Source organism: Camelina sativa, chromosome 8 (genome assembly GCF_030686135.1).
Source record: "Camelina sativa cultivar CO46 ecotype springtype chromosome 8, ASM3068613v1".
NCBI classification, from domain to species: Eukaryota; Viridiplantae; Streptophyta; class Magnoliopsida; order Brassicales; family Brassicaceae; genus Camelina; species Camelina sativa.
In genome coordinates, this window is record NC_141887.1 from 21,091,813 (window position 1) to 21,116,517 (window position 24,705).

Sequence of the window (24,705 nt, forward strand, 5' to 3'; positions counted from 1 at the left end):
TTTGTTAAGGTAATAGTTATAGATTAAATTATGCATAGCTACATATGGTTTGCTGAGTTATAAATTTACTATTCTTTTTGGGTTTGAAAATATATATCATTGTTCATACATTTGTGTTTTTTTTTATAGATTGCTAGAATATCAAAACAAGATCGTGTATTTGGAATTGGGTCACTACACAAGAGAATTTCTATGTTTTTGGGTGATCTATCTGTCCTACAACCTACTGAAGAATAAGTGGGTACATTGATTAACCCATCAACTTGAAGAACTTGAAAATGAATTGAAAAATAGTCGTGTTGGAAACTTACTCCTCGAGAAACGTCTCCAAGCACTAGAGGACAACTATGTTTCCACAAGTTCTTTTGGCATTTCTATGTAATCGAGTTTAGTTTGGTTTTATTTCTAGTTGCTATTTAATTAAGTTTGGTTTGGCTTTATTTAGTTTATTCATAATACTATGGTTTTTATTTCTATTTTACATCATGTTATTTTCTTTTTCATACATTTAATTTGGATTAGCATGTTGTTGGATATTGGTTTCTTTTTATTTCTTTATAAATTAATAAAATTATTTTAAAATATTATTTTAATTATTAATATATAAATTATGTATCATTGTAACAATAATTTTTAAAAAATAGGGGACGATGGTTTTGTTCATAATTGCAACGATTTTGGCACAAATGGCTGGTCTTCATGAGTTTAAATTATAACGTAAAAATAGTAATAAAATGCAACACTTTTGTGACAGTTAGGTGAAAATGTTTAGTCGTCATTTGTAACATTTTGAGACTACAGTTTTGTTATCATTAGTGACTTGTTTAAAACGGTTATGCTGGTCACAACATATGACGGTTTTGAGATGATGATTTAGTTGATAGTTTTGACCAATTATCAACTATTTTTTGTAATCATCAGAGACGATTTGAGACTAGAATTTTGTCATAATGAATGACAGTTTTGAGACATGTTCTTAGTTAGTAACTGTGACGGGAAAGTAACATTTAACATGTCACTAAGTGTGACGTTTTGAGACTACAGCGGCGTCGTAAATATTGACTAACTTGATACGTGATTTCGGTCATGAAATAAAACGTATTTGGGACAATAATTTTAGTAAGCAATTGTGACATTTTAGATATGTTTACAAATTGTTATATTTGGTGAAAAAATAGATACCTATTAGTTAGTCGCAACTCGTGTGACGTTTTAGTGACTATAAAAAATTTGTGACAATTGTATTATAACCATTCACCAATCATCACAGATTTGTAACAATATTTTTATTGTGACGGAAAAAAAATTATTGTGACGAAATATTACGTGACAGTAGACTTATTTTCTTGTAGCCTCATATCGTCATAATCAAATATAAAAAACGTTGATTTCATTTTTATTATGTCGTTGAATAATTTGTTATATGTGGAGGGACATTTTCGTCTAACTTATACAAATTGATGAGAGAACACTAAAAATGTAAAAAAAAAAGAGTATAATTTTAATATTTAAGTCTTTTGAGTATATTGATTAATATAGTCCAAAATTAAAATGATACCACAAATTTACATTTTCTTAGATTTTTTTTTTTTGTGCAAACTACCTCATTATCTATCATGTTGTTTTTTTGTCATGGAGCATAGCCAGAAATTGGAAGGGAGAAATAACATCATAATACCAATGAGTCATTGAATGCTGTCGGGCGACTCTTTAACAAAAAGTTTTCCAAAGGTGGGGGTAGGGGCAGCACGACGAGATTCTCATCCAAGCACCAAGCAAAGAAACTCTTAAAGAAATTGGTGGATAATTGTTATCATATTAATCATGTAAGAAAAAAGAACTATCCATATTCTATTGAACTGATATATACCTAAGTAGAAAATACTGATTCACAATTTTGAATTGATAAATATGCATTTTTAACAGAAAAATTAACACAATATATGAACTTATAGTGGTACCAAATTATTTAGTATGTTAAAACAAATAGTCACACACTAAAACTTATGAACAATATCACTGAAATTTAATGAAAATTTTTGCTACTAATTTAAGTATTAACACTAGCAAATATTTTTCTGTTCAACGACACTTTTATAGTTAGAATGGAAAAGAAGGATAAATATGGTTAAAAATAAAGGGGAGGAGAGAAAACTAAATACCAAATAAAGAAGGGTATAGATTTCATTTCTTGTTTTATTTTGTATATCACCTTCTTTTCTTCCACAAAATAAACAATGATTTTCTCTTTCTCTCCATTGAATTTTTTAAACGCTCAAAACTATAAAAATGCGAAAATTTTCTCTCTTCTTTCTCAGCATTTTCTTTCTCTCTCTCTAATTCTATGTTGCTTATTGAAATTTTCTACAAAACCTCATTTACGACAATGACGCCCCAAAAACCATTAATAAATATTGTTGCCTAAAGTCCTTGCTTTACGAGCTTTAGTTCCGGACCGGGTCTGGAAGTCGTCATTGAATAAAAAAAGAAATGTCCCATAAACATGAAAGTTGCAGAAAATTTATTAAACATCTACTTGCTGAGATGCGTTCAATGTTGTTGTTCGTTCATTTGATCTTACTTTTGAGGGAAATTTAGATATGAATCTTCATTTTCTTTAATAAGGTTTCTCTCGTGTTCAGCCTAATTCTTTTCGTTTTTAAAAATCATATTTTATTCCATTAATTTTTGTATTTCAAAGCTTACAAATTGATATGTATTTCTGTAATACTATATTTTTGTATTTCTCTCTTAAAATGTCACTTTCTCGTCCATCAAATATATGTCAATCTATATACTAATAAAAAGTAGGAGCTATAAGCTCCTAAGGCCGTCCACATAGGATTTTAAACAACCAATAGAAATTTGACATATCATTTATTAACATTTTATACAATTTCTAGAATTTTGTATATTAAGAATTATTTTAAACAACCTATCATGATTTGACATGTCATTCATTAACATTTTTTAAATTTACATAAATTTTTAGAAAAAGGAAAATTTTAAATTTATGAAAATCAAAGAACTAATCACAATATCCCACATCGGCTATAAATTTTTTAGACAATTGTTCAGAACCAGTATAAATAAGATTAATATGCTTCCAACAACGAAGAGCAGGAAAGCTTGATTTATCAGGCGTCCAAGTTTAAAAGTTTTATTTGGTTTGATCTAGTTTTTTATTTGATCAAATTAAAACTTTAAACTGTTTCAAAAAAATATTATAATATTTAAAATTTTAAAAGTTTAAATATTATAAATATTGAAACTTTTAAAAGTTCTTAGCTTTTAAAAAGTTTTTAAATATTAAAAGTTTTAAATTTTAAAAGTTTAAAATATTATAAATACTGAAAAATTTTAAAAGGTTCAAATTTTATATTTCGAGACTTTTTAAAAGTTTAAAATATTAGAAATATTGATGCAAAACATAAATTATCTTATTTATCTACATTTGTGATTTTTATTTCTTATGAGCTGTAAAACATATTTTTGTGTATGATTTTATAGATGAGTTGATATTCTTTTATTAATTTTTTATTTTTTGGTCTAACGAAGAAGGATTGACATCGCAAGACCTTAATTCGATGTTTGAGTCAAATTTTGAGGTTTAAAGAAGAAAGATGGACGACAAACACACATGTTTTATTATCTATACATAGACATGACCAAGGTTACGGTTGTCACGGTTAAGATTTATTAACCATCGGTTATGGTTAGAAATTTTTGTAACCTTAATCAGAACCGTTTAACAAACGGTTAAATGATTACGTTTAAATACGGTTACGGTTCAAACGGTTACTGTTATATACGGTTACGGTTATTTGATATTATGATAAGGTTGATATTATTTGATGATATAATATAGTTGATATTATTTATTTATAATTAATATGTTCTTATAGTGTACTCATATTTATATATATCGTATGATTCATATTAAATAAATAATTATTAGTATATTTTATTATATTTTTAAAATATTATAAACCAAGTAAGGATTTTGGTTTGAGAAGTTTCTAAATGCGTGGATCTAAAACCAAATAAGTATATGGATAAAATTGTCAATAATTGGGTGCATGTTTTGACTATGCTGGTAATCATGAATTTCACAAATTTTATGAGAAAAGAAATAATTTTGTTCTTGGAGTTTGATGGGTTAACAAGTTGTGTGGTAGTCTAAAAAAAGGTTTTTCAGTGGAAGAATGTGAAGAAGTTGACGAGAAAGAAGAAGAAAAAGAGTATAACGAATAACCAAACGGTAAAAGTTACGATGACAATTAAGACAAAATTTGACAGTGAAAATGACAAGAAAGAATATGAAGAATAAGAAAACATTGGATAAAAACACGAAAACATATGTGGTAGCGATCAATTAAATATGAAAACGAGTTAAATTTATGATTATAAAATTGTTTCGTTTTTCTGGTGGTCAAAGAAAATGGTTTAAGATATGTGAGGTCATCAGTTTGATTTGCCTCGCATGGACGTCAAGTTAAGTTTATGATTTTTTTTATCAGATTTGATTTTATAACACAACTGATTTTTATATTTTAAAAAATTATGTATCAGAAATTTAATTTTTTTCCTTAGTACTAATTTTAATTTTTTTTGTGAGATAATATTTTATTACCGTAATCAATCATATATAATTTTTATCAAAATATATCAAATAAATCCACGCGTAGCGTGAGTTCAAAACCTAGTTATATATAATAATAATTGATAGTGATGAGTAAGAGTATATTTAAAAGATTTTTTTCCTTTTATTTATTCAGTTATTACTATTTGAAAAATATATATTAATAGTTAATGTAGATAAAGAAAGAGTAAAATAGGAAAAAAAATTGTTATAAGACTGTGAGTGTAAATTATAAAAATATATTGACTTTTGGGTATTGTAAATTGCATATGTATTAATTTTTGAAAAAATATTAAAAGAATGTACAGTGACAAATCATCACTAGATCAAAAGCATCACTTCTTCTCCTGACCACTACTCACTATCGTACTCCATCAACACCATCTTCTTTCACTTTCAACACTAACTCTTTCCAAAACACAAAACCGCTTTATCACAAATACCATCTTTGATCATGTGAATTCAGTGGATTCAATTCAATCTATTTTATTTTGGATGAAGAAATCTAAACCTTAATAGATACTTTCTAGTGAACCCAATGGCTCTAATTACTAACCGAATCTTGGATATTAATCAGAGAAAGTGAAAGAAATTTGTCGATTCAATCGGAGAAGATGATGTAATCGTAACCAATTAACACGTACCCAAAATAAAAGCTTATAATTCTTTGTAATCGTTGATCAATTGAAATCTTATTTTTCTTCTAAAACCTTCAGATCGGAGATTACAGTGAGAGAGAGAAAAAAATAGACTCGCCAAGAGGAAGATGTGAAACCTTCCTTGACTAGACCTCGGTGCATCGGCATAAGCGAGAAGCAGACACGACGGTCGGCGGTCGCCAAGTCTTCTTCAAGTTATGCTGGAGATCTAAGAATCATAATAAATTTGGCTGCCAGCGAAAAAGAGAAAGATAATTGCTTATGTGATAGGGGTGATTTGGTATTTTTGATCAACTAAAAAGCCGTATCTCTGTAAGTCTGGACTATAACTCCTTAATCTATAAGAAACTGAAGAAAAAAGCCTATTTCTGTAATTAATCCAGTTTTATAATGAAATGTTAGAAAAGAAAGTTTCAAAGGACAAAACTCATGATGAAGGATGTTGTCAAAAAAAATACACGAAATCATATATTTACTGATAACTTTGAAATATTATTAAATGGCCCGTATAGCTCAGTGGTAGAGCGTCAGTCTTGTAAACTGAAGGTCCGTAGTTCGATCCTGCGTGTGGGCACTTTTTAATTTTTTTTTCCATAAAATTACTTCTTATTCACGTGAGTAGCAGTTTTCAAGTCAAAAAGAGCTGTTCTTTTTTATAAATAAAAACTCTGTTCACAGAGCATTGGACTCATATTACAGAAAGCTAGAGAGCTGTTTCCACTGTGTCCGTAGACTGTGCAAAAGACAAGATCCCTAAATCGAAACCTCTTGTTTATGATTAACTGATGTTAATGATGACGCTTATTAAGCTATACTACCGTCCAGTATAAACCAGGCAGTCAGTTTCTTAAAACATTTTAGACATGAAATTGATCATCACAATCCACTACTACTCTTAAACATTCATCAAACTGATTTAATTACTGAAGATTTGACTTAAGAAAAATGGGAGGGGCTGCGCCAACGCAAGCCGCCGCCATGAGGCGACGCAAGCTCTCCTGCTTTAGGGAGTCCTTAAGCTAAAACACCCTTCCAAAGTGCAATGGAAGACACTAGCCTAGGCCACAGTTCTTCTTGATCGACTGTTGACCCTGTCCAGGTAAGTATCTTTCGACCTCTAACCTTGCTCTTCTCCTATACCTTCTATGTAACTCACAAAATTGGACCACAGCAGAAATGTAAAGGCTTACTAAACTTGATTAGAATCCAATTTCAAACTAAATTTACACAAAATTTCGTTTTTATTTTGTAAAAACATATACAGGGCTGAGGTTGATGATGAGAAATCAACTTTTTATTCATAGGATTTTTGTTATTAAAATTGAACCAAGCTTTATAGTCCCATATATAAACGAGACCCTAAGGCATCTATGATTCTTCTTCACCAGTTAAGCACAAGCTAAATTCCCATAACTTCTTGGCCAAATCTTTATCTTTACCCTGAGAGTTAGGGTTGGATATGTTGTTATCCATCAAGTATTCTCCACTCACTCCCTTTACTTGCGGATGTAGTGCTGCATAGCATGTAGTTGCCGCTCCCTGCAATAACCGTATAAGAAAAAAACTCATATACAAACATGTATGTATGTGTGTGAGGTGAGCTGAGGAAAGAATGATCATATGCTTGAGCATGATCATGACCTTGGATATTAATTGGATAAAACAAAACCTTACCTGTGGAATACTCTTCAGAACATACTTTCCCACCGCATTACCAATTGCTGCATCAAACAAGAGAAGAAAAAAATCATTGACATTACTGGATACTTTGATGCATCTACTGTTAGATCATAAACATCCATTGATAAGCTTAAGAAAGAGTTCACTTTATATTAGTCATACAGGAACAAACATCACATAGAATATGAGTCAAAGAGAAGGCTGAAACTATATTCTTACAAGAAGACGAACTTTTTAAGATTGTTGTCTATGATGAGAAAAAGAATTTTACTATTTATGAAGCTGTGGTAGCGCAAAAGATTGGTCATAATGGATCCGGGATGAAGTGAATTGGCAGTGATGTTCACACCTTGTTCCTGTTTTAAGCATAACCAAAAGATCAACAAATCTTCTTTCCTTTAGCTTTCTCTTTGGCATTTTGAATTGATATAATATTAACAAAATGACCTGCAAAATACTGTTTCACCTTGAACTTCCTAGCGAGCTCACTAGCGTGCAGTATGTTACAGAGCTTTGACTGACCATATGCTTGCAAAGTATTGTAACTATAGAGAAACGATGAGAGAAATATGAGTATGCTACTAGTTTACTACAAATTGAAAATCAAAAGTAGTGAATAATAATACCATCACATAACAATCACCTTGCTTCGTCATTTATTTTATCAAATCGAATCCCTTCCCCATAAGCAAATCGGTGACCTTCCGATGAGACAATAACAATTCTTCCTTCTCTATTGCTTTCATTAGCTGTTTTCTTCATTGTCTCCAAAAGAAGGTTCGTCAACAGAAAATGACCTGAAAAAATTATACAAACATAAACAACCTAACATAGAAAATGTTCCTCATTACATTTCGAGTATCTCATGTTAACAAAAGTTCTACAAAGAAGCAAAAATGGAGGAGATCAAATGTTCTTCTAAACTAAACATACCCAAATGATTGGTTGCAAACTGTAATTCAAACTTGTCGCTTGAAAGCATGAAAGGACATGCCATAATCCCTGCATTATTGCTACAAAAACAAGAACAAGGATTAAGTCTGACTAACAAGTATTATTAACATTAAGTAATACAGCAATTTACTGAAACAAATAGTTAAGTTATGGATTTTACATAAGAAGATTCAAGGGTAGGTCCAAAGACTTGTACCCTGATGCAAAGCTCCTGATAGAAACCATTGAGCTAAGATCTAACTTCATTACATCAATCTTAGTCTCAGGTATTTCCTTTAGTATCTTTTCTCTGACTTGATTACCAGATTCTATGTTCCTTACAGCCATTACAACGTGAACACCACGAAGAGCAAGAACACGAGTAGTCTCTTCACCAATCCCACTTGATGCTCCTGAAATCAAATTAAACAGATACATCAAGAACTAACCAAAATGTTCTCTTTAGCTTCAAGATATATTCTAACAAGCCTGATTGATAGATTCCAATAAAGTTCAATCCTTTCATCCATTAACAGATACCACAACAACTTGAGTTAAGGGAGCAGAATCAAAACCCAGAAACTAAACAGAGGAAAAAGTTTAAACTTTGACGCAAACCCAGATCATAAAAAGTTGATTAACATCTGCAAGAAGAAGAAGAAGGAGAAGAGGACCTGTGACAACAGCTGTGAGACCAGTACCATCAATCCCATGAGTGACTTCTTCAGCTGTGGAACGAGCTGAGAACCCAGATGCTCCTTTCCACCAAAAAGGCCACATTTTTTTGTCTTTTTTTTTTCTCTCTTCCCTAATCTTCTTTGCAAAATTGAAAAAGAAGTCCTAAACAAAACCCTAGCTAATGATCACTACAGAAACTCTTGTGAACTTGTTAATTATATAAAAAGTGTTTGCTTCTCTTCTCTTCTCAATTCTAGTAATTTATCTGTATTGTTTTGCTTAATCCAAGATAAGGAGTAGTATTAATATCCTTTATATTTTATACAAAAGTTGTTAAATGTAAAATTGGTTTTTGTCTAATGTTGTCCACATTACATTAAACTAATAAACAATGACAATGACTGCTTGAAAAGAGGCTGATCGATGTCAAAAGTTTTTACAGCAGAAAAGTTGCAAGACAAACAATGAAAGATCCAACAAAGGAAAGAACAACTCTCTCTCGGTGTTGTGTGGAGCAAAAACGAGTCTAACAGGTTTTAAAATCTTTCATAAAACATATAAAAGAGGAGCAATCTTCAAAAGAAGAAGACAGGTTTTGGGGCTAAAGAAGAGTGCTTTGAAATCCAGAGATAACCTTTCATTCCTTCCATGGAGATTGGGACCAAAAAATAATATTATGACTCAACGCTGTGCTGGCCTAGGCCTGGAGCTTCCAAATGCGGAACGGCGTTCATCACTGCTGCGCCAAGCATCACCACCTGGGCGGTCACTGCCTCTAGGACCAGAACCCCAACGGTCTCCTCTTTCAGCTGGAGGTCCACCTCTGCTGCTTCCCCAGTGGTCATCTGCTGGAGGTGGTCCACGGCTGGACCAGCGGTCAGGTTCTGACGGTGTTGGTGCTGCTGTTGGGGCTGTTGGAGTTGAGACTTCAGTAGTCTGGCGCTTCCATTTAGGAACATATTTGCCCGGACCTGAACCTGATGCCGATGCTGATGCTGGCGCTGGTGCTGTAGCAGCAGGAGTAACAGTAGGCTCTGCATGGCGAGCAGGTGCATCAGTTCCCCTCAAGGCTTCTCGCCTCAGCTTCTCTTTTTCATCCGCTTCTCTCTCTCTCTGCTTTTGCTTCTCAGCCATTTCATCCAACTTTGCTTTGCGTTCAGCTGCTTCCTTTTTGTTCCTCTCAGCTTCTACAGTAGAGAAAACCCAAAACATAAACAGAAACAAGGGATTACATTAGAAAAACTTCAACATCAATGTCAAAATGATGTGGATTTATGGAAGCAAGTCCACACCTTCCTGCTTGCGAGCTTCCTCTTCTTCCTGCAGCTTTGTAATTCTTTCTTCTTCAATATTCATATAATATATTTGCTTCCTCTTAATATCCCGTTCTTGCTTCCTAGCTTGAATTATTTGGCTGATACGCTCCTCTCTCTCTGCCCTTATTCTGTCAAACTCTGCTTGTCGACGACTTATCACTTGCGCTTGGAATATTTCCTGGACAAGGACAGATTTGATTATAAGAAAGAAAAGTTACAGAAGAAAAAAATGAAAACTAGAGAATATCAAAACCAATTCAATAAAGGAAAGAGATAAACATCTACATGAAGACTCAGAAAAACGAAATGACATGTCAAAAACTGACCTTATTATCCAACATTTTGGACAACCTGTTTTTCTCCTTCAAGTCACTCTCATGACGCTCTCGACTCAGTTCAACTTCACGCTGTAAAGGAGTAGAGTTTTTAAGGACCTCATATACTTCCAAATCAGAACCAAGTTATAAGAAAAGAAAAACTACTGAAACTGTAAGGTTTTTACCTGTTGTTCGCGCTCATAAAATTCTCTTTCCTCTACCAGTCTTCGCTGATATGAAGCTTCAATCAATGGAGCAGCCTCTTCTCTCTTTGCTCTTTCCAAATAATCCATAGTTTTGGCAAGTTTTTGGAGCTTCTTCTCCATTTCTTGCCTTTCCTTGAGCTGCTCAGTTAAGGCCCTCTCCATTACAGTTTGTTTTGTCACCTTCTCCTACATTTAGATTAACCCAATTAACATTAGTAATACGCAATCCAGTACACTATAATAGCTAACATATTGTATTGACAAACATACTCCATCCAAAAGCGGCTTCTTCTTTCCCTTTTTCGTGCGCTTCTCTCTGTCCTCCAGCAAAGCCTGAGCCTCTTCAAATTCCTTCTCCTCTATCTCCCTAAGGATCCTTTGTTTCCTTCTCTCTGCAAGCTCTGCTGCAAGTCTCTTTTGTTCTGCCTCCTCAGTTAGCTTCTGAAGCTTAAGCCGTTTCTGCTCCTCTTCACGTTCCTTGAAAAGTAAACATCAAATCAAAGACTGTTATAAACCGGCACAGAGTAAAAGGAGAGGTGTCAAAACGACCAAGGAGAAGTTCACTACCATTTCTAGTTGCTGACGCTCTTGATCTTCCTTCCTCTTTTCAATGATTGATTTCCGAGCAAGCAGTCTTTTGTGCTCTTTCTCAACAGTATCCGCTAAATTTGGTAGTATGCCACCAAGTTTTGATGCTTTACTCGGGACAGGGTAGAGCATAGCTCTTACTTTGCTCAAAGACTCAGCAAAAACAGACAGATGATCCCTCAGTCCATCAGACTCAATACCCTAATATAAAAACAGTTGATCAAATAAATTAGTATCTACCAAAGTGTCAATAAGTTAATGGTTATATTACTTAATGATAGACATGATATTCGAAGTGTTGAGCTGGAGAGGCTTACCAAATTTCCAAAAATTACAACACCTTTCATGTGATCAACTTTCATGGCAACAAAATTGTTCTTTACAGCATCAACAGATATTTTCTCTACCACTGAGAATTCAAAGAAGGGTACCAACTGAGATAAACTCTCAATTCTTATGGTCTGATAAATCCTAGACACCTGAAAATAAAAATTGCAACATAGAATATTTAGTTTGTAGAAAAAGGGATAGACAGCCAGAACAATCCAAAACAGTTGAGTGGGTATTGCCCTACAACGTAGAGAACAAGGTACACTCTTCACCTGTTGAAGTAGCCTCAGAGTAGCAAGCTTCTCCAGAGAGGGAACATATTGGGAAAGTTGTACTTCTGGTAAAGAAGGAGCTGAGGATAGTTTCCCACCAGATTTGGAGATCTTTTCCAGCAAAGGCTGAATCTTGGGCCCAAGATCAAGTGGATGAAATTCATGCTCCAAAACATGGAAAAGATCTTTGACCTCCTGAGATGCACAGCTCAGAACACCTCTTGAGACCTAATTGCACAGAAATCAGCCTCCAAATCAGATTCCAGTAAGGCGAATATTTTCTAAATAACAGTTAAGGTAGCTGCTAGAGACTCACCAACTCTGACAGAAGAGCTGCCCTGGAAAGCTGAAAAAGGAACAAACGGAATTAGAAATATCAAAAGAGATAATAAAGGGCACAATACGAAAATGAAGCAACAGAAGAGCCTATGTTACCATATCTCTGCCCTCAAATTTAGGTTCAAGATTGAATCCAATGAGGTTGGCCATCCTCAAATTGCGTTCTTTCTCATTCTCGAGTTCCATATGGGATGCACTCTGAGCCCGATCAAACGGTGGAATGGACAATGCCGCCAAGACAACAGATGATGCTATTAGCTGCAAATCCTTTTGGCTTAAATTCTTATTGAAATTTTTTTGCAGACTAAACAGCTTAAACCATGCATACGCATGATAAAGATGGCTAGAAGAAATCCAGAAAATCTCAGTCAATTTGGAATAATAAACCATCAATAAAGATGACTTGGGCGTTTTTTTGACCATGCACATTAATCCATAGATATCTTCTACAGAGCGAAAAGCTTCCTGCAAAACAAAAAGATACATCAAGAACCACACATACTTATTTGCAGTAGTATAGGTTGCAAAACTAATTTTGATAAGAGACAAGGTTAGCAGTAGAACAATACACAGAAAAAAAAAAACACACCTGCCAAAGTCCAAGCTCGGTAGCCACTTTCAACTGATCAAATCTTGTGTCCAGATACAACTGCAAGCTCTCAGGGGCTGATAAGTCAGGCCGATCCCTTTGGTCTCTGTACTTGTTCAGGTTTGCCAAATGATTTCTTATAATTTCACAAAGCCTACGGAACTCTGTTGTTCTCTTGTACTGCTTGCAGAACTGGAAGGCTTTATGTGCTGTCATCTACAAGATAATAAAGAACAAATCTTCAATCTCAATCAACTTAAAATCAAAGGTATCACCAATAAGCTTAACCTCAACAAAAACTAACCGCATAAAGTGCTTCCAACTTTGAGTTGTTTCGCAATATCTCGAGGACTGTCCTGTATGTCTCCCACAAGAACTTGAACCATGGGGTGACCAACTCACGGTCAGATCTATCTTTCCCCTTCTCCCCACTGACAATACTCAGCTGCAAATCCTCAGGCTTTCTATCAGCTTCAAGGTCATCGACATCAAGGGCCTCCTCAAGAGCATCGGCCTGAGAACGAGCTTGCTCAGCTTTCTCGGTAGCAAGATGTAGGAAGTGCTTGATAACTTCCTCCAAGGAACTAACATTCACTTGCTGGCAAACAATACGATACTGGATCAATCCATCCTTGGCGAATCGACCTCTCTTCAAGTCAACACAAAGATCAAGATACTTAAACATGATCTTTTCAAGAGGTTTCTGCCAAGCTCTGTATCTCTTGGAAGTAATGAGATCATGAAGCGCCTGAAGGGCATCTTGTTTCTGTCCAACATTGATCAATTCTAAAACAAAAAACATGTAACACAAAATCAATTCATTCACATACCCCTAAACCAAATCCATAGGGACCAAAACGAACACTAAAACTAAAACATTTCGTAAACTTACCATCAGCACGCTTCAATGCATTCTCTGGTTTGGCAAAATTCGCCATGTTTCAGCCGAACAAAGGCTAAAGACAAGCTCTCTCACGAAAGGTACACTCTCAATTTGCCTGACAAATCAAAAACACAATAACTGATTTTGTTACAGAGATCAAATCAGTAAACAAACGAAGCTTTCTGCGTATTCTAACTACAGAGACCAGATTAAAATCGCCCAAACCCTAAATTCATTTCATAGAATCAAGATAACGCAAACGAGGCACAGAAGATTCGATAACCTTATGAAAATCCCAACCCAGATCAATTCGATGAGATTCGATTAAAGAAACAGCAGAGATCCAATCACTGGGTGCAAGAACAGAGCAGAGACTTGGAACTAACCTGTGTAGCCGTGATAAGGGAGTAGTGGTATGAAGAGATGAGAAGCGAAGCGGAAGGCAACTCTAGGGTTTCTCTGGTATTAATATTATCATTTTACATATATATTACCTAGATTTGCAGATAGCACCGTAATTTCTTTTGTTTTCGAAATTGACCCCGTTTATCTTTTTAGTCTTATTAACCCCATTTATGTCCATATTAGGGATGTTTTATTCAATTGAGATTTAACACATTTATGGGTTTTGATCCTCAAATAACCATGTGAAATAATATTAAAGTTTTATTGTATTACTTGGTTACTTCCATAATATTAAATGTATATTTGTTATAAGGTTTTTGAAATAAAATTTACTCTCTTAATTTAGAGGGTGTTATTGGATTTCTATTTTATATAAAAAAATAAAGATGACTAGAGAGTTTTCTATAGTTTTGTTGAACACAAAGAACACAAAATGGACGCAATTACAGAGCTTAATGCAAAGTGTCGCACAGGATTTTGTTAGATACTAGTTTATAATGTTACCGTTAATTATCTCTCGTATACAAACTCTTTGTAGATTCATCTGTTTCAGTTAATGAGAAAATCATATTCTTTTACAAATCTAATAGTTACTTTTCCATAATTTTGTAAATTTTTCCAAACAATCTCTTTATTTAAATGATATTTTCATGACTTTATTTTATAAAAAAGTATATAAAAATCACGAACTAATAACTCAAAACTTTTATTGACTTTCTAAAACTTTGAATCTAATAACCTCAAATTTGTTAAGATTTGAAATAATTTTTTACAAATCACAAACTAATATCATTTTACATCACCTTTAAAATCTTTACAACTCTATTCAAATCACAAATCAATAACATCTCCTTATTGTAATTTCAAAACACTATCACATGTATATAGTTCCAGATTTGTCATCAGCATTTCCTTAAAACAAATACCGTTCCTAGAAATAGGTAAAACTCATGTCTTCACTTCTTGTTACTAACGTCTGACCATAGTATTAAGGACAAACATAGCGGTCATGTGACACATGAGTAAATCAAGGGAGCGATGGAGCTGTATTTTAGTATTGGAAACCTAGACGAGGTAGATCTTTCATTTTGAATAGGTAGACCAATTCATCTTTGACGTATAATTTTTATTTGTGAAGTTATACGATTCTTGTGTTACTGTTTTGTTCAATTTTAAAATGTTTACGAGTTGTGTTTGTCGATTTGTTTGGGATGAGTATCTTGATTTCCAGGTATAAGCTCAAAAGCCTTCTACCTCAAGCAAAATCAACTATTATGATGTTTTAGTTTTATTATGATCGATCATTCAAAAGATTGAAAGTTTAAAACATAACAAAAAATTTGCATTTGAAACAAATTTCATTTGTACCTAAAAAACTTATTCAAATAGATAACTCTATAACAAGATTTACAAGGTGTAAGCAAATAATATGTAAATCGAATACATTTACCAACACAAGAGGAGGTGACATCAATAGTTGGCTTAACAATCAGATCACCATTCGATCTAAAGCTATAGTCGTTTTTGATGCTGCATGTAGCAAAATTGTTGCTTTTCGATTTAAGGTTTTAGCCATCTTAATTGGTTCATACGCCACTCTAAATTTTGAGTACCATGAGATCAAATACTTGAAAATAACACATAAAAATAAATACTATCTAAATAAATAGTTTTTGATCTAAAGGCTTAATTATTCTCCCTACCTCCAAATTTTAAAAAAAAAAAAAAAAAAAAAAAAAAAAACATCAAAGGTGAAATCTATATAATTTTCACTACTGTAATAAAAAGTAAGAAAAAAAGAAGAAGAAGGTAAAAAGGTAAAACCCTTTTAGGAGAGCAAGCCAGCGCATAAACTTAAACCCAGAAAAATTTCCAACTCGCGGCCGAATCATCCCGAGTAAAATGAGCAATTTGGGAATATCTCAATCTTCTACCGAAGAAGAGTGTCTTAGTTTCTCAAGGTAATAACTTCAATTTGAGCTACGTCTATTAGTTTTGATGTTTAAGAAATTTTCGATTTTTTCTCACATGAGACATTTTTTTTGAAACAGATCCTTGTTGAAGCTAGGGCATTGTATTACTGGGTACAATTGAACTTGTCCGATCCAAAAAAATCAGAACTTGGTTACTTACTTAGCAGAAATCAAAATGCTTACTGGGTTCTGATTTGAAACGTATTGGGAGCTCTGACTTGTTTGGTTTTGTGGGTTCTCTTTTGATTGAAAGATAAAGCAAAATGGCTTCTTCTAATAAAGCCTCTGTTAAGAAGGGTCAACCTTCGATTAAGCATAGTTGGAACTTAGCTGAGGCTAAGACGAAGTTGTCAAAGATTAGTGATCATCATCATCATCCACATGTAGAGTATGAATATGCTTTCCAGAGGGAGAGCATCAAAAGTGGAGAGACCAAGTTGAGTCAAATTTTGAGTAGGGATTCGCTGATATCTGCTGTTGACTTGATGTGGGATCGCTCGGGTTTTGTTTCTGGTGAGTTGATTAGTTCATTAAAGGAAAGAAAATTAGATGATGTTAGTAGAGATGAAGTTAGTGAGTTCAAAGTTTTGACGGGTAGTACACAGTTTCAGAAGGCTATATCTCAGTCGCCATCAACTACACAGCACAGGGTTAAGTTTTTGACAGTGGCTGAGAAGATGTGTATTTTTAGTCCATCTAATGAATCTTTCTTTAGTCGGTTTGATCAGAGTAATGGAGCCAAGGATATCAGTGGTTCTTGCAGAGAGTATAGTTTTCCTTTCGAGGCTAGATGGATGACTGAAAAATTGTATAGCTATAGGGAAGTAGTTCCCAGTTTTACTAGGTATCAAAGAGGAGTGGCTGACCGTATTTCCGATGTAGTCAGCAGTGAAGCAGAATGCGCATCAAGAAGTGCCAGTAGTTGTGATTCTGTAATTGTTACCACTGCTGCAGAGGGCCGCTCAACTCTTACTGAACCAAGGAGTCCTCTAATAAGAGAAAGTGTCGCAGAATCATTGGTAGACACCAGAGCATCCAGATCTAATGATGCGAGGTATCTTTTCTTGCTTTACAATGACAGGTGTGTTAACAACAAAGGAGTGAACATTATAAGTTCAAAATGTAGAACGGACAGCGATACTGAGGTTTCTTCTTCAGGGAATAACTCAGACGAAGACAGCTTATCTATAGTTGAAAACAAACATTTGCTTGAGAGAGATAGAAAAGACCAAGAGACTGGAGGTTGTTCATCCTCTGCAGAAACGTCTACTTACGCCTTTGCTAAACAGAGGCATGCTTTTGCTGGTGCGTTGGCAGGCATAAGTGTCAGTCTTTGTCTTCATCCACTTGATACAGTTAAGACAATGATTCAGTCATGCCGCTTGGAGGAGAAGTCTCTTTGCTATACTGGGAGATCGATTATATCAGAAAGAGGTAAAAATAATATACTGGAGATAATCAGAAAAGGGGGCTTACTTTTTGTATTAGTTTGTCACAGCGCCTTGTTGCTTAACACAGTTATATATTGTATTAAGGTGTATCTGGACTTTATTGGGGGATTGCTAGCAACATTGCCTCATCAGCTCCTATCTCTGCCCTCTATACCTTCACTTATGAATCAATTAAAGGAGCTCTTCTTCCTCTTTTTCCTAAGGTATCATTTTCTTCAATAGAACTATCTCTAATTCCTCCCTCGTCTTACTCTACTTTTTTTCCCTGACATGTTTCTCCATTCTTCTGCTGGCCTGATGAGTAGAATGAGCAAGTTCATATAACTAAATTCTTGACATTTCAGGAATATTGCTCCCTTACACATTGCGTAGCTGGTGGTTCTGCAAGCATTGCAACTTCTTTTATCTTCACGCCAAGTGAGCGTATAAAACAGCAGATGCAAGTCAGTTCACATTATCGCAATTGCTGGTAAACATCTGCAAGCTGAACCTAACTTTTGCTAACTGCATAATACACTTCCTTGTTCTCTTATCTCTTAAACGTTTCCTGGCTTGAAAAAAATAGTTCTCATTTAAATTCTTTCCATTTACTTTTGTACTTTTACATGCTTTTTAATATCTTTGGCACATATGAACACAGGAACGCATTGGTTGGAATCATCCAAAAGGGTGGTCTGCTTTCTTTATATGCTGGATGGACTGCAGTGTTATGTCGAAATATCCCACACTCAATCATTAAGGTACGTTTTACGCACACTATGATGTGTTCTTATGCTCTAGCTAGGAGTAGCCTATGATCTTTATGTCTTCTCCTATTTTTCCTTCTCTGGTTAAATACAGTTCTGATGCCATATTTATTGGAAATACAGTTCTATGTTTATGAAAACATGAAGCAAATGGTATTGCCATCTCTAGGTCCTCTTAGTCAATCGGCGCAACCCACGACATTACAAACGGTTTCTCTCTTCTCTGCTCCATCTTTCAATATCCTGAACTATGTAGTTCTCTTAGCTATCTGTATTTTATCTTCTTATAGAGAACCTGAGATTACTTTATATTCCCAATATTTGCTTCTAACAGCTCATATGTGGAGGCTTAGCGGGATCTGCTGCTGCTTTCTTTACAACCCCATTTGATGTAGTAAAAACAAGATTACAAACTCAGGTTTGTTTGTCTTTTGAACGTTTTCAGGAACTACTCTAAGAGTTGTCTTCTACGTCTAACTTTATCTCATTGCTGCAGATTCCCGGATCTAGGAACCAACATCCTAGTGTCTATCAAACTCTTCAATCAATACGCAAACAAGAAGGTCTGAGAGGGCTATACAGGTCTCGGTTCGCTTTCACTGATCTTATCTCCCTAGTCCTGGTTATTGAAATTGTATTATCCATGCTTCATCAATTTACGGGCATAGTCTTCTCTTTTTTATATGTTGCAGAGGATTGATCCCCAGACTTGTGATGTACATGTCCCAAGGAGCTATATTCTTTGCTTCATATGAATTTTACAAGAGTGTACTCTCTCTAGAAGCGGCACAGCCCAATTCGTCAGCTCTCTCTGGCACAAAAACAAAGAACAAGGATAGTTCACCCCCAACAAAACCATCAAGATTGCAACATATGTAATACAAAGAATGGAAAATTGTACATTTTTTTGTTCTTATTTTTGTAACTATTGATTTGGTTAAATTCATTTGTGCAAAGTCCTTTTTGACTGGGGAGAGAAGATGAAGATCCATTATTCACTACAAGTTACAAAACTTTTTTTTGAAGGATCTACCAACTCTATGCTTATAAGACCTCTAACCAAATTGGGCACCTCCCATTTGCTACCTTACAATATGAACAGTGTGGCTTTTTCTTTTGCCTAGAATCCTAGATCCTACTCGAAGAATAAATAAATGACAAAACAAAGAATGTGACGTCTTTCTCAGTCTGGAGATCAGAGACCATCCCATCTTCAAGCTTTAGCTCGTCCTAAGAATCTGCTGCTGGTTGCGCTCTACAGGGAAGGAAGTTGGAGACCAACCTTCTCTCCTCTTCTTCTCGCCAACTCACGCCACAGAAGAATTCAAATGTACCTGCAATAATGACAGCATCACAGACTACACTCGGGAGATTGGCGAGAAAGGAGGGTTTGGCATGTAGGATTGAAGAGCGGTCGCAGCTTCTTTCATAAGCTTAGGTACGTTCTTTTCTTCTTCCTCTGTTACTGCTTCAACTAAGAACTGAACATCATCATCAATCAGCATTTTCAACGAGTTGCAATGCGAGAACTGTTGTACATTCTCTCCATTCCTGTAATTATCCGAGACTTCCGTGTTATGTAGTATGGCAACACAGATGGAGAATGCTTGCAACGTTGATAACTGCGCGTGGAAATGAACATCGTAATGCCCTTCCTCAACAAACGACATGTACAATGCTGGTAAATGCTCTTTAGCACCCTATAATATCAAGACAATACATGTTAGATGATAAAAAAGAAGCAGTTCTAAGGCAACAGAAGGACCAGGTTTTACCTGGACAAACAGTTGCAAAGGATGCTGATTGTCTACAAGAGGCTGATCATGGGAACATGAGATACGAGGATTTCCAAGAACCATAAGTGGACAAGCCATGTCCCAACCACCACAGTCACAACCACCTCCTGACCTCCATCTCTGAATCAAAGGAGAAGGACCAAGGTTCTTGGTACTCGGTAACCCGTGGTTTCCCCTTGGGATTACAACCTTCAGTTTTTCTGAAACTCTGCTGCCAAACAAATCCTTTTTCTCCTCCTCAATTGGAGAGAGACCAAGAAGATTAGTTTTCTCCATCAACCTTTTGTCACCTCTTCTGTATTTTAAGCTTTCTCTCTTCTCAATCGTGTCTTGAATAATTATAGCCGCAATCTCAAGGTCAGGATGCAAATCTGCAGCTGACCACGGGTTTGTTCCATTTGAAGCCTCGAGATCATAGCTTTGAGATGTTCTTTTCGGCTGAGATGTTATCTGCTTCATTGTATCTGAACCATCCCCGGACATTGAGTTATTTCTTAACTCTGACTTCTTGGAGGCATTATTAACCATATCAAGTGGTAGTGATTGATCTTCCTTTGTGGAGACACTTCGTCTTGCTTGTGCAATATCATACAAAACAAACTCATTCACCATCAAAGTTTCTGGATCTTGTCCCTTTTTTCTTACTTCTGAGCACATGTTGCATGTAACTTGCATCTGAGCCAACAGCAAAGATTCTTTACTAACTTCATTCAAACCCCGAACACTAGCACTGCTCCTCTTTCTGCTTCCAGCAGATGAGAATGTATAAATCCAAGTAGAACCATTGTCAGATTTCCAAGTCCTTGCACCATAAACCTCCTCAGGAGAATCTGTAACAAACTGAAAAACCGGCAATCCATGTTTGCTTTCCATCTTGAGACGGCAATGTAGATGAACCGGGGAAGATCTCAGCACTGAAGTATAATCTTTACTAACCACTGGAGGAGGACAAAGATTTGATCTTTTGTGAATATTTGAGTAATCACTCAACATAGATCTGCAACGCTCATTGTTCTTCCCTGGCTTTTCTGTACATACACCTGATTCTCCTATATAACCAAGAGGGCTTCTCAGAGACTTTGACTTACCAAATGGATCAAACATTTTCCTAACCCTTGAGCTGTCCTTATTGCTACTGGTTTCTAATGAGTCTACCTTTGCAGCATGTCGCTTAGGCAATCTAACTTTATGGTCATTATTATATTCGTTCAGGGGACTAGCTACATCATCAGCTGAATCCAACACCACCGCTCTATCTTTGATACCTGATTTCAGACAAATGTCAATGAAGTTGCCAGAGGTGCAAGGTTCAACTGTTGACTTCTGCCCATCTAAAACCGTCTTGTTTGGTCTTTTCTCTGTACTTCCCTTTCTCGAAGAATCAACAACTCTAAAGGAGAAAGAAGCATCACTACTACGAGACAACTCAAGTTTAGCCTTTGAATCTTTACGCCCATGAGGTTCTCTAAGTTCTTTAAACAACTCATTAGAGCTTTGATACACAGAACCTCTCCTCAGCTCCGTTGTATCACCCATTGCAAGAGGCTTTGAAGGAAAATTCTTACAGGATGTGCTACGGTAGCGCCTGAAGCTTATCTCGGTGAAACCTTCTTTGACTCTCAAAACCTCATCTCTACGAGGCGGTTTCAGTCTAGTACTCCTTTTTTCTAATTCAGTAAAAGGACGAGGAGCAGGAAGAACACTGTTGGGGCTTTGTTCCATATCAATTCCTTTACCAAATTCCATTTCCATTCCAATCACCACTGCAAAACATCTGTAAAAAAAACATTACAATTCAAAGCAAAATGTTTAGTCCTCCTAAATCAAAACAAACCAATCTCAGAAACTTACAAAAAAACTAGTTCTACATAATAGTAACAGAGTAGAAGAATCTTTTTTAATCAGTGTTAATAGATCCAATGAACTCAGTGTCATAAGCTTCAAAAGGACTCAACTTAAGCTTTAAAAACACAAGCTATACATGCAGATTTAATGATCTTTGATACGTACCCAATGCAGATCTCATTAGCACATGAATTAGAAACAGAAAACAAAACGCACCAGATTGAATTGAACTAATCAAGAAAACCCCAATTAACTTAAGAAGAGAGTATCAAACTGAACCTTAAGAAACAGAAAGAACACAAAATAGCGGTCAAATAAGAACACTAAACAAAAGAAGAATCAGATAGAGACATAAGACTATAGCACTAAGCAAAATAAGCAAAAAGAGGCAAATTTTAATTTTTTAACAGATAGAGAAAAAAAAAAAAAAAAAAAGAGATCTAAGAGAGACACAGATAGAGACATGAAAGAAAAAAACAAAAACATACCCGAGTTAGAGTAAGAAAGACACTGTGTAAATCTCGAACATTTCTTCATCGACATTGGAGAAAAAAAGAAGAACAAGAAGAAGGAGAGATTACAAAACAATGATGGTGGTAATAAGATAAACCGATCATGTTCTCTTGTAAGTGTAAACAAAAAGCTATAGAAGAAAAAAGCAATCAATTAGTTTTCTCCCTCAAGGCATCATTTTGTTTCTTTATTTCCCTCTTCGAGTGTGCAAAAAAAATCTATATCACTCAATCACTCTCTCTCTCTCACTGTACTTTTGCTTTAGTTTTTTTGTTGTCTGTTTCTTTTTTCACTTGTTCTATCAAACAAAGGTTTTTTCACTTCAATGAAGTGTTTGTGACCTAAGACAATCTTACCCTTCTGTCAGAAACTGTCGCTAAACTATTTTAAAAGGGTAGTTTCGTCATTTAACAGAGATGGATTAATTAAAAAAAAAAATTGGATCGGTTCGTGAACCAAAGAAAGAAAGTATAATAAAGTAATTTTTGTTTACTTGTTTCTCGGGAAGTTCATGTGAGATTCCTATCCCCAATTAAAATCTTTCGACTCTATGTGACTGTGTACTCTCACATCTCATATAAAAGTATATTTTTATTTTCAAATAAAGTTTGTATAATTAATACTGGTAGTGTGAAACTTTAATACATGTAGTGTGATTTATTGGTATTTAAGTCAGATTTAGGATTTAAGGAAAATAATACTACAGTAATTATGGTGGTGATATTGTAATGGTAGCTCCTATCTGTAATGGGCCGCATCGTAATTGGGGAAGACCCACTTTTTGACCAAACTTTCAAACTTTAAAATCATTTTGGTCCAAATTGGTAAAAGACAAAAATAGTTTTATAGGGATCTGGAATTGAATGACTCATGTAAATGTTAATCTGGTGAAAATCTCCATTATTTAGGAGAAGAGTTGTAGAAAAGTTTTTACTTTCGATATACAGTATTTGTTAGTTTATGCGTTTGTGAAATAGTTTTTGCAGTCGAGGACAGTGTGTTGGTGGGTGCCGTAAACAGACCAAAGGCATGGCCCTCCTTTAAGTTCCATTCGTCTCAGTTACTATTAGTCCTAAATGCTCTAGAGGAGTGGAGGTTTGTAGGCGAAACAGGATCATCGAACAGAAGAGCTCAGCTCATCGCCAGAAGCGTAACGGGGGATAACAGAGTCAATTCTTATGTGGCAGCTGGTTATCCTACTTGGTTATCGGGCTTATTCTGTGATGAGCGAGTTCTCTCCTCTGTGTGATTGAATGCACTGCTTATTCTTTTGTTAAAGAAGTTCTTTACGTCCTTTTTTTGTAAAGACCACGGTTAGTCCGATGGGTCTCATTGGGTTCAGACTAGTTTTAGTCTTTTTGGTACTTGTACAGCTACTGACTTTCCTCAAGTCATATTGTAACCCATTATATATTCAAATATAACTCCAGTTGACCAAAAAAAAAAGATAAATTAAAAAAGCAGTAAGCAAATATGTGGTCTCTTTGGTTTGAGTCTTGTAAAAAAAACCGAAATAATCGTTCAGTTGTTGACCATATAAATCCGTTTAAACCTCGGTGAAACCAGCAAACCGATTGGTTTGGGTTTCTTATGAAGACCGAGTGTGTTGTATTAAAACTTTTGTATTTTGATATTTCAAATTTGTTTAAAAAAAAAAAAAAAAACATGATGAACTCATATTTTTTTCTATTCTTCAAAATTTTGTTATGCTTATGCACTTCCATCGGTTTAATTGGAAAATACCAAGTTTAATTTTGTTATGCTTATGCACTTCCAAACGGTCAAATTAGGTCACTGGAATCTATGTCATCAACTCATCATAATAGCTATATACATCACAACTAGATGAAAACCCACTTGGTGTAAGAAACAAATGTAAATTTTTACTATTAATACTAGAACACATAATCCTACGATGTCATTGGGAAAGTATTTTAGTAAAAATAAATTAAATTTTAAATTATATATTATGAAATCATTTGAAAGTAATATAAGAGTTTGAATACATAAATATTAAACAGAAACTGTTAGTAAAAACATAACCATCAAAATGAAAACTTATAATAATAAAAATATTATGACAAAGAAAAGCAACTTTGCAAAACATTGTTTAAAGTATTATAAATATAAAATATTTTATGAAGAAATATGGTAAAGAGCTACAATTAAAAAACTATTATGACAAAGTGATCCCAACAGAGAATATTGAACTAATGGTTATAATGAGTAAATGCAATTTTCTAATAAATAATTAGAGTTATAAAATATATACTGAGTGAAAATGTATCATCAAAAAATTAAAATTAAAATACACAACTTCTCAAAAATAAAATAATATAAATTTTAAATATTAAAATAGTTTTTAGTGAAAAGTTACGATAAATAGACGTAATTGTAATATACATATATTAAGTTGTATTAAATTTTTATATTGCTACAATCATTTTCAAAATTTTAGATAACATTGAATATTGAATATTAATATTCAAATTATTTATATACAACATTAAACGGAAAATGTGTTTCAACGAACAATGATTAGTT

At 34.5% G+C, this 24,705-nt stretch overlaps 4 protein-coding genes and 2 non-coding genes across 10 annotated transcripts; 2 read left to right on the forward strand and 4 right to left on the reverse strand.

The window, feature by feature from the left end:
- The first annotated feature begins 5,803 nt into the window (after window positions 1–5,803).
- On the forward strand, window positions 5,804–5,875 carry TRNAT-UGU (transfer RNA threonine (anticodon UGU)). The gene has a single exon. It is a non-coding gene; the product is annotated as a tRNA-Thr (tRNA).
- Window positions 5,876–6,249: 374 nt separating this feature from the next.
- Window positions 6,250–6,408, reverse strand: LOC147940255 (U1 spliceosomal RNA). The gene has a single exon (XR_015564943.1). It is a non-coding gene; the product is annotated as a U1 spliceosomal RNA (small nuclear RNA).
- A 70-nt stretch (window positions 6,409–6,478) lies between these two features.
- LOC104707442 (short-chain dehydrogenase TIC 32, chloroplastic) lies at window positions 6,479–8,939 on the reverse strand. Of its 4 annotated transcripts, none has more exons than XM_010423794.3 (8): window positions 8,589–8,939; window positions 8,096–8,327; window positions 7,915–7,994; window positions 7,625–7,778; window positions 7,429–7,526; window positions 7,253–7,337; window positions 6,976–7,022; window positions 6,479–6,840 (listed from the first exon to the last, which is right to left on the reverse strand). In XM_010423794.3, the coding sequence occupies exons 1-7, from the start codon at window positions 8,692–8,694 to the stop codon at window positions 7,013–7,015; spliced, it is 765 nt and encodes a 254-aa protein (XP_010422096.2). In that variant the 5' UTR covers window positions 8,695–8,939; the 3' UTR covers window positions 6,479–6,840; window positions 6,976–7,012. The 4 variants fall into 4 exon arrangements, with proteins under 4 accessions (XP_010422096.2, XP_010422094.2, XP_010422095.2 ...); XM_010423792.3 differs by having other exon boundaries at window positions 7,448–7,526; window positions 8,589–8,908; XM_010423793.3 differs by having other exon boundaries at window positions 7,448–7,526; window positions 8,132–8,327; window positions 8,589–8,878.
- A 2-nt stretch (window positions 8,940–8,941) lies between these two features.
- On the reverse strand, window positions 8,942–14,181 carry LOC104707443 (eukaryotic translation initiation factor 3 subunit A). The gene is made up of 14 exons (XM_010423795.3): window positions 13,819–14,181; window positions 13,442–13,547; window positions 12,854–13,335; window positions 12,550–12,765; window positions 12,057–12,425; window positions 11,938–11,967; window positions 11,622–11,849; window positions 11,337–11,498; window positions 10,999–11,220; window positions 10,702–10,908; window positions 10,411–10,617; window positions 10,235–10,315; window positions 9,885–10,086; window positions 8,942–9,779 (listed from the first exon to the last, which is right to left on the reverse strand). The coding sequence occupies exons 2-14, from the start codon at window positions 13,485–13,487 to the stop codon at window positions 9,274–9,276; spliced, it is 2,958 nt and encodes a 985-aa protein (XP_010422097.1). The 5' UTR covers window positions 13,488–13,547; window positions 13,819–14,181; the 3' UTR covers window positions 8,942–9,273.
- A 1,246-nt stretch (window positions 14,182–15,427) lies between these two features.
- On the forward strand, window positions 15,428–18,986 carry LOC104707444 (uncharacterized). The gene is made up of 9 exons (XM_010423797.3): window positions 15,428–15,798; window positions 15,889–17,244; window positions 17,346–17,464; window positions 17,606–17,730; window positions 17,902–18,001; window positions 18,131–18,217; window positions 18,342–18,425; window positions 18,504–18,589; window positions 18,700–18,986. The coding sequence occupies exons 2-9, from the start codon at window positions 16,074–16,076 to the stop codon at window positions 18,884–18,886; spliced, it is 1,959 nt and encodes a 652-aa protein (XP_010422099.1). The 5' UTR covers window positions 15,428–15,798; window positions 15,889–16,073; the 3' UTR covers window positions 18,887–18,986.
- On the reverse strand, window positions 18,954–22,497 carry LOC104707445 (uncharacterized). Of its 2 annotated transcripts, none has more exons than XM_010423798.3 (3): window positions 22,137–22,497; window positions 19,783–21,577; window positions 18,954–19,707 (listed from the first exon to the last, which is right to left on the reverse strand). In XM_010423798.3, exons 2-3 carry the CDS (start codon window positions 21,553–21,555, stop codon window positions 19,366–19,368), a joined length of 2,115 nt encoding a protein of 704 aa, XP_010422100.2. In that variant the 5' UTR covers window positions 21,556–21,577; window positions 22,137–22,497; the 3' UTR covers window positions 18,954–19,365. The 2 variants fall into 2 exon arrangements, with proteins under 2 accessions (XP_010422100.2, XP_010422101.2); XM_010423799.3 differs by lacking the exon at window positions 22,137–22,497 and adding an exon at window positions 21,814–22,023.
- Window positions 22,498–24,705: the final 2,208 nt, after the last annotated feature.

What these genes read in the sequence shown, in the direction of transcription:
- LOC104707442 (XM_010423792.3), bottom strand. Translation starts at nt 8,694, where the DNA reads ATGTGGCCTTTTTGGTGGAAAGGAGCATCTGGGTTCTCAGCTCGTTCC. An exon ending in TCTCACAGCTGTTGTCACAG is followed by an intron (nt 8,328 to 8,588) that starts GTCCTCTTCTCC and finishes ATTTGATTTCAG; the next exon opens with GAGCATCAAGTGGGATTGGT. An exon ending in AGCTCGCTAGGAAGTTCAAG is followed by an intron (nt 7,338 to 7,447) that starts GTGAAACAGTAT and finishes TGCTTAAAACAG; the next exon opens with GAACAAGGTGTGAACATCAC.
- LOC104707443 (XM_010423795.3), bottom strand. Translation starts at nt 13,487, where the DNA reads ATGGCGAATTTTGCCAAACCAGAGAATGCATTGAAGCGTGCTGATG. An exon ending in AGCGTCAGCAACTAGAAATG is followed by an intron (nt 10,909 to 10,998) that starts GTAGTGAACTTC and finishes TTACTTTTCAAG; the next exon opens with GAACGTGAAGAGGAGCAGAA. An exon ending in CCAAAATGTTGGATAATAAG is followed by an intron (nt 10,087 to 10,234) that starts GTCAGTTTTTGA and finishes GTCCTTGTCCAG; the next exon opens with GAAATATTCCAAGCGCAAGT.
- LOC104707444 (XM_010423797.3), top strand. Translation starts at nt 16,074, where the DNA reads ATGGCTTCTTCTAATAAAGCCTCTGTTAAGAAGGGTCAACCTTCGATT. An exon ending in TCCCACACTCAATCATTAAG is followed by an intron (nt 18,002 to 18,130) that starts GTACGTTTTACG and finishes TTGGAAATACAG; the next exon opens with TTCTATGTTTATGAAAACAT. An exon ending in GGTCTGAGAGGGCTATACAG is followed by an intron (nt 18,590 to 18,699) that starts GTCTCGGTTCGC and finishes TATATGTTGCAG; the next exon opens with AGGATTGATCCCCAGACTTG.
- LOC104707445 (XM_010423798.3), bottom strand. Translation starts at nt 21,555, where the DNA reads ATGGAAATGGAATTTGGTAAAGGAATTGATATGGAACAAAGCCCCAAC. An exon ending in CTTTGCAACTGTTTGTCCAG is followed by an intron (nt 19,708 to 19,782) that starts GTAAAACCTGGT and finishes TTGATATTATAG; the next exon opens with GGTGCTAAAGAGCATTTACC.